Here is a 15220-nt window from a genome sequence, read left to right as displayed (position 1 = left end):
GATCCTGCAGCGTGTAACTTCTTGCTGCTCAAAAGTAGCTTGGATAGAGAACACTCATTTTTCTTGCTGCCTACGCAAAGCCCATCCCAAAGGTCACTGAGGCTAGGAAGAAAAAGCTGCCATTGATTCTGCTGATCCTTTTGGTTAAGGCCCCGGGGTTGTAGCAAGTCTGGTTATGTTTCTCCAGTGTTTATTTTGCTTCCTGAATCTGTGGCTGTGAAATATGTAGTGTTTCAGTACAATTCATAATAATGCAGGGTTCCCAAGAAGGAGCAGAATGAAATCAATGAAGTTGGGAAAAAAAAAGTCTAGGCCATGAGTTGATTTTTTTTTTTTAAATAGCATTGAATGAAATGCTGTTCTATTAGATGCACAAGCTTCTGATCCTAAACATACTTCCTAGGTAGGTAGAAAGGACCATTGACCTTGGTGGAACTTAGTTCCAAGTACAAATGCACAAAATTGTGTTGCATGTATAGCTTCATTTAATCTCTGCTTCCCGTGTTTAGGTCCTTCTACCATATAATGCATCTATCTCACTTGGTTTCTGCCATGCGGAGAAATGTCATTAAGTTCAAACCTGTGCAAGGATACCCGGAGTCCTGCTCTGTATTATTTTTCTGAGTGTACAGGCTATTCAGTTATGCTCTTTCGGATGTGAAGGTTCAGAATAATTATCTGCAGTCCTTTAGTATCAGTAGGGATGTCATCCAGTTTAGGATAACTTAGTGTAGCAGTCAGGGTCATTTTGCAACAAAATCCTATTGCTACTAGACAGCATATAAACACCCTGCTTTGCTTAGCCAGCATGGAAAGAAATGCTTCTTTGGGAACATAAGAGCAACCTTGGAGAAGGGCTCTTGGGAGCATTCCTGGAGGCATGGAGGGAAAGAGACCATTGCTACCCAAAATATTATATATTCTGATGGTGCATCAGCATCCTTTCCTCCTACTCTCTTACCACAATTATTTACATCATGATGATGATGATGATGATGACGATGATGCCAATTTTGTCCATCGAAGTATTTGGCAGAGCAAGAGGAACATGGAGCCCCCCACAAGAGACCCCAGTCCTTCCAGTTCAGAGGCATTCCCATCAGATGATGCTCTTGATAATTCACCCGATTAATTGCATTTGAGTAGGAGTGACATTTCTGAAGTGCTTTTGTTTTCAAGTGTTGCAGGCATGTGCAGGCATCACCCACTGTCTTAGAAGAGGCCTTCCCTATCGCTTGTCGCCCAGAAAGGAACGCCTCTTCAAAAGCAACACTTGGCCCTCGCAGTTTTTGGAAATACCGCCATTACAGCTGCAACATGCCTAGGAAAAATTATTTTCTGAGGTGTTAAATAAAGTAACGAAAATCCACTGGCTGATTCACTGGGCAACTTTTCCTTTAATTTACTGAATTAGCTGATTCACTGGCACCACCTGAAGCCCCCCAAATATGGGCTATTTCACCATTGTGCTGTGTTGGTCTTTCACAGAGGGGTGGGCAGCCTTGATAGACGATTTGGGAAAGCCTTTATGTGCATGGATTATTATTCTTTTACAGTGCCTGTTGTTATCATCCTGGCTGAAACCCATTGCCCCCGATTACCGCGAAGCTGTTTACAAGGTTTAGGTTAATTGGATTTCTTAACTACTTCCCAGGGCAGAAGTACAGCATGGATGGAGTTCAAAAAGCAGAATGCAGCCTGGATACAAACGGGAGGGAAGCGGCTTTACTTAATAATCAGCTAAGCAGAGAGCAGGTGGGGGTGGATGGGGAGATCTGGAATTTGGTGCAGGAGGGGTCTCTTTCTGCACACTGCTGTACCCAGGCAGCATGTGGTCCCATTCTTTTCTGCCGCATCTTCTGCAGAGTCGGGAAGACATGGGAACCCTTCTCGAGAGAAGAGGCTTTGAAGCGGCCAGGACTTTACCTTGAGAGCCATTTTGTTTGTGCTTTCCAGGCGTAAGGTCATGAATGCAGTTAGCGTCTCGTGTGATGGTTGCTCTAGGCAGAGAAGAGGTGGTCTCCAGAGCCTCCTGCATTCCTCTTCCCCTTCCCCAACCCCCTGCTTCTCTGTCCTTGGTGCCTTCATAATGGCACAACATTGCACCCTCCAGGTGTGACACACAACTGCAACCTCCTGCTTCACACTGATTTGTTTCACTCTTGCTGTTGGGGAATACGAAATCCTCAGTTCGAGTCGGTAACCTTCTTTCTTTCTTTTTTCATTTCCAGGCTTCTGAAGGCTCGGAGAAGCTCTTCTCCCCTGCTGCAGCAAGAGGTAGGTCATTCTGAAGAAACACTTTCCTGACATTGCATCCAGCTCGCTCTTCCTCCGAAGACATCCTTCTGAGCCTTTTAACCATGATCAGCCCTCCAGCCGGCTTGGGTTGCCCTCCAGGCCACCTCGCTTTGTCTCTTGAAGAGCTCAGCGACTGTGTGCAAACCTGAATCCCTGTTTTCCAACTGTTATTTTTGCCCACTCTTCTCTCCAACTCATTCAGGCTCATAGCAGAAACTTGCCAGGTTTGTGTTTTTTTTTTTTTTTTTTGGCTGATTATTCCATTGGTCTTCAGCTGGGTTGTTGTAACCCATAAATAGGTTTTTCTGTGACCCGCAACCGGTATGCTGCTACCTTTCTTTCTGGAGGGGTTTGTTTTGTTCTAGCTTTTTGGTAAAGAAAAGAGGAGAGAGGACAAAAGAAGCACCTACACAGGGAAAAACATATCTTTACATGCACAACCAATGTGGGCTTTTCCAAGATTCTGATTTATATATCTGATTTCCCAGCTGTTTGCTTAATTGTTGGTTTTGTTGCAAGCGGATTCTAATGTGTCGTGTAAGAACATGGTATATGGTTGCTAAATGGCAGGATATCATTAGTATAAGCTAGAACATTAAAGCTGCAATCCCGTGCAGGCTAAGCTCAAAATAACCCATACTGAACACCGTGGGAATGCATTCTGGGTGCATATGGATGAAATTGCGGGCCTTACAGAGACCCTACACAGCAGGCTGGGGTTTACATAGCACTGTGATGGAATTCTATATTATGGCATAATGGATCTCCTCTAAAGTAGCATTAACTCTGGAGCCATCTCTGTGTGCTTTAAGGTCTTTAACATAATGCATTTTAGCTCACAGCATTTGTATATGAAGGGGGGGGGGAAGCATAGTAATCAGCTTTCAGTGGACAAATCAGGGAGGTGTCATGCCCCAATGTGGCCTCGGTGACTACAACTGTGAAATGGGCTGCATTCCGAGGGCTTCGAGCCACAGGCTGCCTTGTATAGCTCTGTACATAGGCGGGAAGGCGTCGCCTCCCTAGCCTCACTCCCTGCTAGAGAATAGTGCTTTAACCCAGAAGTATGGGCCCCCCCTGCAGTGGTGATCCATGACCCTTTGTTGGCACAGGACCCTGCAGCTATTTCTTCCTGGTGCAAAGGGAGCGAGGCGTTCGCTGCAGCGGCCTTCGCAAAGACCGTCTTCCCTGCAAATAAATCAATGAACAAATACGAAATGGCTGCTTGTTTTGGCACCCAGCTTCCCCACACATGGGTCTCTCACAGAGACTCTCTTTCACATTCTTTGTTCTCCCACAGTCCCTGCACTCTGTCTGAAAGACGGGCTTTCTTTAGCCTCAGGGCAGATGGGGGAAAGAAGGCTGCTTGAATTATGAACGCCAAAATACCAAGGAAGCCCTGTGTGGTGCAGCTTTCCCCTTCTCTCGCATTCGCACTCATCCAGAACCTTAAGGACTCTTACAGCAAACATACCTTTGTCTGTTGCCACCTGGTTTCTGCACTTGAGAACCCAGACCTCTGATTAAGTGGGGAAAACAGCCTCTTGTGGGGACCTGCTGGTAGGGCCTTATTTTAGCCCCAGCCTTGTTCTTTTATCAGGCCCATTTAAGGCCAGTTTCCTGGCTTTCTCCATGCTCCTTTAAAGAAAACGGCCTTGGAGCAGGGAGAGCAAACCCTTTGGCTTTTATCGCTGAGCCGTTGCAATCTCTCCCCGGTGGCGTGATTCCCAGGTAGTCTGAGCCGCCACCCCCCGTTTAGAAATCAAACTCTTCCCATCCAGCTCCTTGGCAGCATGTCTAAATGCATCTTGGGGGTGCTTTGGGACCCCGCCGAACCTCATGCTGGCATTTTTACTAGAAGTCAGCCCACTGGCTTTTTAAACTCTGGGCAGAATTGGAATGGAGTCCCGAAGGGGGAAGCCTCAGCCTCCTCTCCGATCTCTTCACTGTGTGCGGTGCTGCTGGTGGAGAACAACTCTCATCCCAGCAGATGGCATCTCTCCCTCGCCCCTTCGAGTTGCCCCATGCAGATCTGGTGTATCTCAGAGGGCACTGGGCGTGTGCACCCACAGCAGCCTTCTCCACATAACGCCACCATAGGAGAAATTTCCTGCCACTCTAGTTAAATTCCCCGGCCCAGAAAATACGGCCAAAATCCCTCTGCCTGCTTGGTTGCCCGTGAACAGGGCAGCAACACAAGGGACACACGGACAGACACGCCTTTCTGCTTGCCAGCGCTCTGTGCCAGCCTGGCTTGCCCCCTTTCACTGTTGCCGTCCGGGTATCAAAAATTGGACGTGCTGCCTGTGGAAAAACCCTATCGAGAGGTTTGGGGGTTGAATCAGCGGCTTGTCTCCCTCTAGCATCTTTGGTGTTCTGCTATAATAAACAGACTAATAAATCCCTGTCTTTAAAGTGAACTGTGCTTAATTTGAGTTGGGATTTGCCATTATCAGGGAAAGTGGTCCAGAAACAAGCAGCAGACCCTGAAGCATAAATCTCGCGTGTCACCTGTTAGCTGTTTTCACTCCTGCCGCAGAGGCGTCTGTGCCTCAGAGTTAAAAGGGTATATCTAAATCTAGCGAACAGAATGCTACGGCTTTCAGAATTTCCAACTCAATTTCAGATTAGTTTAATTGTCCCTGAATTTCTCCCCAGAAACCCTAGGCACTAGCTAGAAATGCTTATTCCCTTGCAAAACTACGATCCCCAGAGTTCAGTGGGGTAAGCTGTGGCTGATTTGTAGAGAAATTCCTATACCACATGCCACCACTTACACTTACGAGTTTAAGAACGGGCCGGAACAATATCTCTGTTTTATATAATTTAAGGTCTGCCAGCCAAGCAGTATATCTTGTGTGTCAGTTATTTTAGCAACTTGCATAATTGGGTATTTTAGCAGTGACAGACCTCGTGTTGTCCTCCAGACAGGTTTTCTAAAGTCTACCGACTTTGCACCAGCTTCTTTCCCTGATGTGTAGGAGGGAGAAGGGACAGATCTCCCACCTCTATTCTTTAGATGGCCACAGTAAGGAAATCAACAAAAATGTGTAATTTGTTTGATATTGTTCCACTGACTCCAGGTAACATATGTGGTCATAGTAGCTTTCTCCGAGGAGTTTGTCCAATTTCTTACAAAGAGGTGCAGGGTTTTTGCACCAAGCTCATGTTGTGCAGGTGGTGCTTTTGAAGGAAAGGGGGCCTCCCTTTCTTCAAAGGTCTGAGGGCCACTGGCGCTAAACGTGACCACGGTGCAGAGGGACTGTGCGCTCCGCCCCCTGTGGTGCGTCAGACAGGTAGGCACAGGGCGGTGCGTGAGGATGCAGCGAGGAGAGGCGCTGCTGCTGGAGCGGCTCCTGCTCGGACGGCACAGTGTTGGTCTTGGCTAGGTGGCTGCTGGGCAGGGGACAGCACGGGTCTTGCAGGCCGGACCCCCCAGCAAGGACCAAGCCCTGGCAGTTCGTCCTCCCAGGCCGAGCAGAAGTGCCGGGTGGACGGAGAAAGGGCAGCACGTGCACCTGGGAAAAGCATCCTGGAGCCCCGAGAGAGGGAGGCAAGGCGCACGCCTTTGGTATACATGGCCCCGGATCAGTGCAGGTCCGCCAAGTTGCAGCACTGCATGCACTGCAGCTGGCGTGTCGGGGCACCGCGTGGAAGACGAGTCAGTGGGCAAAGCAGGAGAGAGCGAGATGCCCGAGTGCCGGCAGCGTTCGGCCTCTCGCTGAGGCCTTGGAAGGCCTTGATCTGGAGCTCCTCGGGGCCCCCCGTGGGCCTGCCTGGTGTGCCTCCTCCTCTCTCTCACCACTGCTGCAAGTTGCTTGCTGGGCAGGCACAGCGCCCGCTGCTCCAGCTTCTCCCCACCTTTGTGCGCAAGGCCTGGGGCACAAGTGGGGGGGGGCAGCTGTGGTCAAGGCGGCAGCACCAGGGTGCAGAGCAGGGTGGAGGTTGCGCCATGGTTCAAGGGCCAGCAGCAGGAGGCGCATCTTGGAGCAATCCAGGGTCAGGAGCCAGCAGGGCCACAAAGTTTGGGCAGAAACGCAGTCCGAGGGCAGGCCAGAGGTACCAGAAAGGGAGTCATGCGAGGCGAGGTCTGGGAGGGTGGGTGCAGGTGCCTGGTAATCCGGCTGGAAACAGGAACAAGCTGGAGCTGGGCAGGAGCCGGCTCTACACACAGGCAGGAACCAGGACTGGGGCCTGGCCGTGCTGGAAGCCTGAGCATGAGGATGCCAAGGGCCGCTGGCAAGGAGCGGCACTGCTGCGAAGCCTCTTCTGCCGCTTCCACCCCCGCCCCGCTGCTCCCTGCCAGCACCTGGTTCTGCAGGCCCTCCCAGGGTGAATCAAGCCCTGGTCCTGGCAATGGTGCAGAGGAGGTGCGGCCGTTAGGGGCTATTGGCTTTGCACCCGTTCTGGGTGGGGGGGGGTGGACTTTGAGCAGCAACCGTGCCCTGGGATTCTGTCTTGGCACGCCCCGTGTACGGCACTCTCCAGGCCTGGCATGCCGTCTTGGTATTGCCTGCCAGCTCCCCTGCTGTGATATACCTGACCATTTGCAATGGCAAAAACACTTAGGCATCTGTTTGCATATGTTGTATTTATGGCTGAAAGTTCTAAGTATATTTTCTCCACCCCGTAAAGACACTGGCCAGTTCCAGAGCGTTGCACCTCCACAGAGCTCTCCTCCTGGGAACAGAAAGACTCTTTAGAATTCCAGGCACTAAAATTGTCCCAGTGTTGATTTTTTTTTTTAAAAAAGTGACCTGCCAGGCACATTTTCAAACCACTGTCCATTAGAAATTACATTTCCTCAGCATGGGACCCATCACCATCCGCCGTGGGATGCTCTGAAACTACTTGGCGCAGTGGACTAACATCTTGAAGTCCCTTTGAAGCTTCTGTCTTTTATTTTATTTTCTCTTATTTTGTCCTCTTGGCCACAGAAAAGTGCCTCAGGCCAGCAAGAGAGATTTCTTGTTAAGAGAGGACTCTGCAGGGTTGACTACGTGTCTGATCCAGAAAGGAGACCTTGTTCTTCTGAGATCAGGGCTGCATAATTTTGTTGCCTTAAGGTGACTGAATGTTTTTCCTGTTTTTCCCCCCTTTCCCTTCCTGCTGCACTAAACTGTCATAGTAAATCATTTTAAAAACTAGAAATGCAAATCCTCCAGAGAACCGGCATGCTGCTTCAGAACGGATACCTTATTATTTCAAGAGGGGCTGGGGGCGTGGGAGGGTGTGGAAGTGGGTGGTTACTTCACGTCTCCAGACAGGCTCCCAGTGAAGTGGAAACGAACACTGGAAAAGTTCCTCTGAACATTTTTAGTACTCTGCAGCCTTCTGTTTTGTCTAGGGAAATGAACACACAAGTAAAGAGATCCAGGCATTGCCCTGTGGTCTGACCCCAGGCAAGTCATTTTGCTTCTGCATTGACTGCCTTCCTCTCCCGCTTTTTACTTTTGTCTTGTCAGAGGCATGGAATCCCTCAATGAAAGAAATGTTTTATTGAGACAACCAGTGGATAAGCTTGCTAATTAGATTTCCTTTTGGCCAGAAGTGGGTAGTTCTGTGGATCTCCGATTGCAGAAATGAAAAGTAATCTGAAAAATCAAACAAAAACAGTTCATCATAATTAACGACCATTTTGTCTGAAATCTAAACTGTAGGAGCAATTTGGTTTGAGACTGCCTTTTAAATGGTTTGAGTACGAGGCGATGTGGCCTCGTTAAAGCTTGTGACATCTCTTAAACTATTTGCTGGTTTGGTTAGTTTTTAAAAAAGAAGGATACACAAAGACACTCTTTATATGGGAACTGCTGGAGGCCCATGTGGTGTCATGATCACTGTTGAATTAGGACAACGGGAATTCACTATCCCAGCTGTTAAGCTTACCTAGACACCATTGGACTGGTCACTCTTCCTTTGCGTAATCTAACCACAGAAAGGATAGGATGAGTATAAAACAATGGGAAACCCTTTGTATCCCAGAGTAGCTCCATGGAGAATGACCAGGATGAAAATAGAAAAAGAGGACCTGGGAACCAATTGCCTTCTAATTGTGGCACCTCGCAATCGGATCACTTTTGTTGGCCTTTTGAAGGCACTTTGATATACTAGGGATGTGTATGTGGATATATGGCTGTGTGTTGGAAGTATGATTGCACTTTGCACAATATTTACCACTGTCTTGGGGGCAGGGGAATGAAGTCACTCTCACATTAAATGCAAGATCGTGGGGGTCTGCCGATTTCCGTCACAGACACCCGGAGCTATAGAACTCTCGCTCCAGGCATGTCCTTGTCCAGTTGTCCTCTCGCTGCGTAACACTTCCTCGAGCTCTGATACTCAGCACCTGTGTCCAGGAGCAAACCGCCTCAGGCATGGCGGTTCGAGGTCGCCATCATGACTTGCAGCAGAGGTGGGGTACACGGTGCCCATGGGTACCAGCGTACCTGTAGGGACCCATCAAGATACCTCACCCCATTTAATTAATATTCCCTCCTCAGTGCTCCCCTTTTCTTTTTCCAGTGGTGCCCCTGAGCACCCACAGGGCTCCAAAACAGGATTAGGAGACAAGACACAGCCATGTAGCTGCAGACTGGTGCCTCCCCAGCAGAGCCCTTATCCTGAGTGATTCCCAGGTCAGGTTCTCCGGCGGCCGAGTGAGACCCCAGGCCCCAGAACATGCCCACCCTGGCTTTCATCCATGGGTATACCAATGCTCACGCAACTCCCTTGGACGTTATCCAAGCCGGTGCCTTCGCAGCATCCTGCCTCCTGCGGCAGTGCATCTCAGCCCTGCCTCCTGCATCCCATTCATCTTCCCTTACTGACCAGGCCGCCCCATGCAGACAAGGATGCAGAAGCGCCTTGCCCCACAGCCCCATTCCGCCCCCGCCAACCGTCCTCGCCTTCTTCATTCACCCGCTCGCTCACGCAGCTCCTCCCGCTCTTGTGTTCGGGCCCAACGGAAAATTCACAGCCACACTGCGAGGTCAACTTTCAATCAGGGCCGTTTGTCTCATGTCAGTAAAGCTCAACTTACATGGGCAAGAAATGTCATCAGGAGGGCAGCTGATGGAGAGCAGCAATTTATGGCTTTAATATCAACAGCAATCTAGTATTGTCTAAGACAAGCCGGCAATATCGAACTTCTCCGCAATTTAACCCGACCGTCACCAGCTGAGTATTTCCGCTGTTGAGCCGGTATACAGAGTTTCTTTGTAGTACCAGGGTGAAAAGTTGAGTTGTAAACATTTCTGTGCTCTCTGGTGGGTTCTGGCCTGTTATTTTAAGGTTATTGGGGTACACTGTTACATTCTTGTCGCTGAGGTTAGAATAAATAGAACCAATACTGTTCAGGATAGAACGTATTTAATTATTTATTTGAGCATTGCAGACTGAAATTGCTTTTTGATTTAAAGCATCCACACCAGGGCTGCGTTTCTGGAGCTGAGAGAGGAGCCGTGTGGGCAGGCCGTCACAATTACCTAGGGGAGCATAAACGTCGCAGTGCAACTGCCATTCCTTGGTAGAATTGGTTCATTTCCTTAAAATATTTTACATTTTAAATGTGATGCTGTTAAATATTCTAGAGCACTAACTGTGTGAGGCCCTAAAGTGAGGGGTGGGGAGGGGAGCTTAAAAATAAATGAATGATTCATACTAGTGTAAATGTTGTAGAAAGTATGATTTGTTTTCTTTAATTATATAGTATGTATTCGGAGAGGGGGGAAGACCTATAACAAGGATAAAAAATAACAAACATGCTCTGTTCTGCCTCAGCAGACAAGTTTTAATTTTTCATTTTCTGCAGAAGTCAATTAAAAGAGGCTATCGGGTTATGAGCGAAGGCATTTTAATAAATAATTCCAGCCATCAACTCATAACAATTTACATTACCTTGGGCTAGAAAGATTTTCAAAAGGAAAAATCAAATTAACTTTTCATCTTTTTTCCTGCTTGTTTGCCTTTCCCTCTCATTTGGCTCAATAAACATTTGCTTCTAGCCAGATTCCCTTTATACTTCTGAGTTTAGATTTCAACACCCCTCAGAGGCGTGACAAGCCAAGCCAAGACCAGCCTCAGAGAGTTCTCTCTTCCTCCCTTCCTTTCCGAACGGCAAAGGACAATCGTGTAGCTCCTAAGAAAAGCCCGAGGGGCGCAAGATCGTTCACACTCCCTTTTCCAAGGTGCAGGTTAGAGATCCACCCACGCGGTTGCTGCGGGGGAACCACCTGCCTGACTGGTGAGAACTGGGCATGCTCAGGCTTGAAAATAGAAATCTCCCTTATACTTTCTATAAGTACCTTAAAGGCTGTCACAAAGAGGAAGGTCAAGATCTCTTCTTGCTGATGCCAGAGTGCAGGGCACAGAGTAATCCACTGAAGTCGCAACAACCCAGATTCAGGCTGGACATCAGGAAAAGCTCCCTCACTCTCAGAGCAATATGGCAGTGGAACCAGCTGCCTCGAGACGTGGTGGGCTCTCCCACACTGGGATGTTCAAAAAGAAACGGGAGGCCCTCTGAGTGGGACGGTGTGGCTTGGTGTCCTGCAGCAGCGGTGGGTTGGACCCAGTGGCCTTCATGGCCCCTTCCAACTCTCCTGTACTATGATCAAGAACTTGACTCAGTGAGGAGGAAAGTGGGTGGGCAGGGGGAATATGAGGAGGGCTGAATATAAGCTACCCCGAGTTTTTGTCAGCCTCCCTCCCTGCTGCTCCAAAATCCCTTCATTGGCCAGCCAAAAACCCCACCTGGCCAAAAAGGCAGAGCAATTTCCCCTTGCTGCATCCCCCATCCTCCATAGGATGACCCGAAGTCTCAGGTTTGGAGGGTTTACAATACCGGAGCTGTAGGCAGTAGGACTGTGCTCTAAATTATTTGTTTCCATGAAGACTGGTGCTTTTACGGTCCTCGGGTGCACATGCAGTTCAGACGTGGTGGGAACTATTCTCTAAGACAATGCTCTCCGCCAGGTTAGGAGGACATTGTGGAAGATTCTTGTTTGTTTAGAAGAAGAAGTGAAATCAGTGGAAGATGAGGGTGTATGCAGACCTGAGGCTCAGCGTGGCTAATTCCCATTACAAGAAACAAAGGTGTCTCCTGAGGCCTCTTTGAACCCCCATGGTTTGCGGATATGCTGGACTTCTATTGAAACTGATGGGTTTGAAAGGCAAAGCAAGATTAACTTTGGCTGGATTGTGCCCCCCCCCATCACCACCCTTGGGGCCCACTTTATCAGAAATGGGCAAGTACTTTAGAGCAGAACCCCTGATTCTGTTTACCAGACACAGGATAGGCAGATTATTCTGCAGATGTGAAATTAAGCAAGGAAATGAGGTGGGGTTCCGCTGAAGCAGCTTTTAGTAGCGAACATACTGCTAGCCTGGCATTACACCCAGACCAAACAACGAAATCCCCAAGCAAAACGTTTATTGCCGATGGTCCTAATTGTTAATTTTTCTACATCGTGTATATTCCGGCTCTGTGTGTTTTTGTACCTCCTGAAGCTGGGGGGGGGGAGCACTGTCTGCTTCTTCTCTCCCTGTTTCCCCTTTCTCTCCTGCGTGCATGCCCCACACCACTGCCTTTGAGAAGCAATTTGACAAGTTATCAATATTAATCTGTCCTGACTTGTATAATAGCACATTAGGGATTTCTGCGCGCAAGCATGCTAACCTCATGCGTGGTGCGGGTCACCAGCATAATAGAGGCCAGACCGGCAATTGGCAAGTAATTTGACAAGTCAGTGGGGAGGCTTTGGGGGTTCCTGGGTAAAAGGGGGGCACTGCTGCTGTGCCCCCCCCCACACCGTCTTGTGTTTCCTTCTGTTCGATCAATGAGAGGGATCGATGCAACCTGCAACCGCAGCTTGCTCTTTAATTGCCAATGGGTCAGGTTTCCCTTTTGTGTGCAGGCTCGAGCGAGCCGTCTGCAGCCGTTTCCCCTTCCTCCCTGTTGCGGCAACGGGGTCAGCCCGAGCAGAGGGAATACTGTTAACAAGCGTCAGCCGCCTCCAGGCTGAGGCCCCATCCTTTTCCTTCCCACCCCCACAGCCCCCGTCCCTCCCCAATCTGGGAATCACGGACCGTGCCGCTGACGAGCAGGAAGCGTGTCTCCCGGTCAATCTGTGCGGCACGCGGTAATAGTTCATTCTCCACAGCAATCCCAAGGTTGACATGTGGTGTGTTTCAGTAATTGATTTTTATATTAGCTTCATTTTGAGATGTGTAAATCCCCTATATTGCTCACAGCAGCCTGTCCTGTCCTGTCCTGAGTGAGGGAGGCTGGATCACGGGAGCATTCTTCACACGCTGACAGCTCCTGCCATTTCATTTTTGCATATAATTCACCCTAGAAATGTATGCTCATGCACGCACACGGGCAGACACTCACCCCTCTCTCTGTCTCTCGCACACAAGGCACACTTTAGTCCTTCTGTTTCTCTGACTGCTGCTCTGCCGAAGATTTATGACGCAAGTAAGCTGCACACACATTTCTGTTTGTTTGTTTGTTAGATTTATATCCCACCGTTTTTGAAGAACTCAAAGCAGCTGACATCATTCTCCTCCAGCTGTTCAGAATCTTTTCCCCACATCAACAACCCTGTGAGGCAGGATGGGCTGAGAGCCTGTGCCTGGTCCAAAGTGACCCAGTGGGCTCCATGGCTGAGCGGAGACTCGAACCCAGATTGCCTGAGTCCCAGTCTCAGCCCCGCACTCTGATCCTCTGTACCACACTGGCTCTGCTGGAGAAGGCCAGCCATTCAAGGAGGAACAGAGCGGGCTGCCTTATCCTGGCTCAGCCTGTTGGTCCATCTAGCCTGGCATTGTCCTCCAAGCTACATCTTCTAGAACCTAGTAGCCTCAGAGGAAAGGCGTGTTACGCCATGCCGCATTTCCAGACCGCATCTGGCGAGAGGCACACACCGGATGCTTGCTTGTGGATGGCTCTCCTAGTGCCCCAGTAACACTTAAATGAAGAAAGGGGTTTCTGTGCCACATCAAAGCCATCAGAGGGGCTAGTCATTCTGTCCCCAATTCTGCCGTGATTTGCCCAGTCTTCCCTGATTCTCTTAGGGGAACGTGGTCACTGTGGTGTGCATTCCACTCCGATCCACACAGAGGTACCCGGAGAAGAAAGCTACCTAACTCGAACGGTAAATACAGTCACGACACCAAGACCTCTTTTAATGGTTCCCCAGGTCTGCTGTTTAACACAATCACCCCGCGCTAGTAATGTTGCTTTTCCAGAGAATCGAATCGCTCCAGACTTTGATGTTGGCCTTTCTCCTGTTCTGCTTGAGATGCTGACATTTCACCCTGCTGCTTTAACCTTACGGATGGCGCTTGCTTTGATGTTGTGCTTAAAACATTTTGGCCACCACTGTGAGGGCTTTCAGTCCAGAAGTAAACTTTTACTGACACACACATGTGCTGAGCTTTGATAAGACCTTGACGGAGCACTGAGCTATTTCTGCCCAAGCAGTAAAATACACCATGCCTTGTGCCCGGCCCTTAGATCTGTGCTCAGGGCGGAACATGCGCAGCAGCATTATGAAGCCCTCCGCAAGGGCCTTTCAGCCTGCAGCGGGCATTTCTAGCCCAGTTCCTTTTATTTATTTTTTTGGTCCGGCGCAAGCTCTGTGCCTAAACAATCCCCCTTTGTTTGCTCTCTTAAGCTGCGGTCCAAGTGAAAAAGCCTTCCTGAAAGTAGTGGCACAGAACATCCCTATAACGCTGGCAGTTTTGTGGTGTAAACAGTTTTCCACCTAGGTTCACACCCGTCCATTCCCATTTGAGGGGAGGAGCCCTCCACGCAAACAACAAAGAAAGTGTTTCCTGCGTTTGTGGGCCAAAAGGGGTTTCCTTGGAAAAACTTTGGATTGCCTAAAGCCGAATTTGCGGTTGAAGGCGCTCATTCAGTAGAGAAGTCCTGCTGTCAGAGGGTGGATCCTATTTAAGGGGGTTTGCAAGCATAACCTCGTTCATGTTTCAGGGCCTTCTGCCTCTCTCTCAAGGCTTGCCCAGATAAGGACTTGCAAAATCGAGTCATGTGCACAACCAAATACTGTTACAGGTAACGGAGTAAGATAAATGTAGCTTTCTCATGCACAGTTTTAGAGGAGTAAATTAGGAGAGCTTGAACTCTACCAAGCACATTAGCAAAATGACCGCCAGCCATAACACAAGTGTTTATCTGTTTGAGCTGTCAGGATGCAAGCAAGAACTTCTTTATATTAGGGATGGGTGAATTTTGTTAGATCTGTTCTCTCTGTGCTCACAAACAGTAAGACAGTTCCCGCATTTTCTCATTGATGGAATTGGATATTTCTACCCAAACATTGTTGCACTAAGCTGCTAATGGACATTAACAGATAAACATTCGCAGAAGTGTGGAAGTTCCGTAATGCGAATTAGCATAAATTCTGTCCACAAGGGAAAAACTGGGCCACATGTCTACAGCAACCGAAAAATCAGATTCTGCAAGTCAGAGTCAGATTAATTATAATGTTGATGTTTTGGACCATGTTCTGTTTAGATCATTGTTCAGATGTTCTGCTGCTGCTGCTGTTTCCAACCATCTTGGGTACAGAGAAGAAAAGCCAAGCAAAGTATAGATTTTCTACATGCATCAAAGCAATCCTCAGATGTTTAGCTCATCATGGCTTCCTTCCTTTGGAGGGATTAGTATCGGTGGTGTTTTAGCAGTGGTGATGAATACTTGTGTGTGTGGAGGGGGGGTTGTCTCTTACCACCTGGGATGCGTGGGCAGCTTTGTGTATAGAAAATGCTCTGCCCCTGCACCTTAGCCTAAACAACAGCTAAGAGCTGCTGTGGGACACAGCTATGGAACTGCTTCTGACAGCCATACAGCACACTGGTAAGTTACCAAAAATGCTGCAGCCACTGCCAGAACGCCATT

The 15220-nt window shown here is 48.8% G+C and overlaps 1 protein-coding gene across 24 annotated transcripts in view; it reads left to right on the top strand.

Annotated features, from left to right (window-relative positions):
* The window catches only part of FBRSL1 (fibrosin like 1), a 679964-nt gene that overhangs the window by 599326 nt on the left and 65418 nt on the right, over nt 1-15220 (top strand). For all 24 annotated transcript variants that reach the window (XM_044440562.1, XM_044440561.1, XM_044440551.1 and 21 more), the window contains one exon: nt 2232-2277. In XM_044440562.1, the coding sequence (XP_044296497.1) occupies nt 2232-2277 (46 nt within the window). The remainder of the gene's footprint in view (nt 1-2231; nt 2278-15220) is intronic.

The sequence above is a fragment of the Varanus komodoensis genome, unplaced genomic scaffold (assembly GCF_004798865.1).
Source record: "Varanus komodoensis strain SLA01 unplaced genomic scaffold, ASM479886v1 scaffold38, whole genome shotgun sequence".
Lineage (NCBI taxonomy): Eukaryota > Metazoa > Chordata > Lepidosauria > Squamata > Varanidae > Varanus > Varanus komodoensis.
Note: the sequence above shows the minus strand (reverse complement) of the source record. Positions and strands in the feature narration are given on the sequence as shown.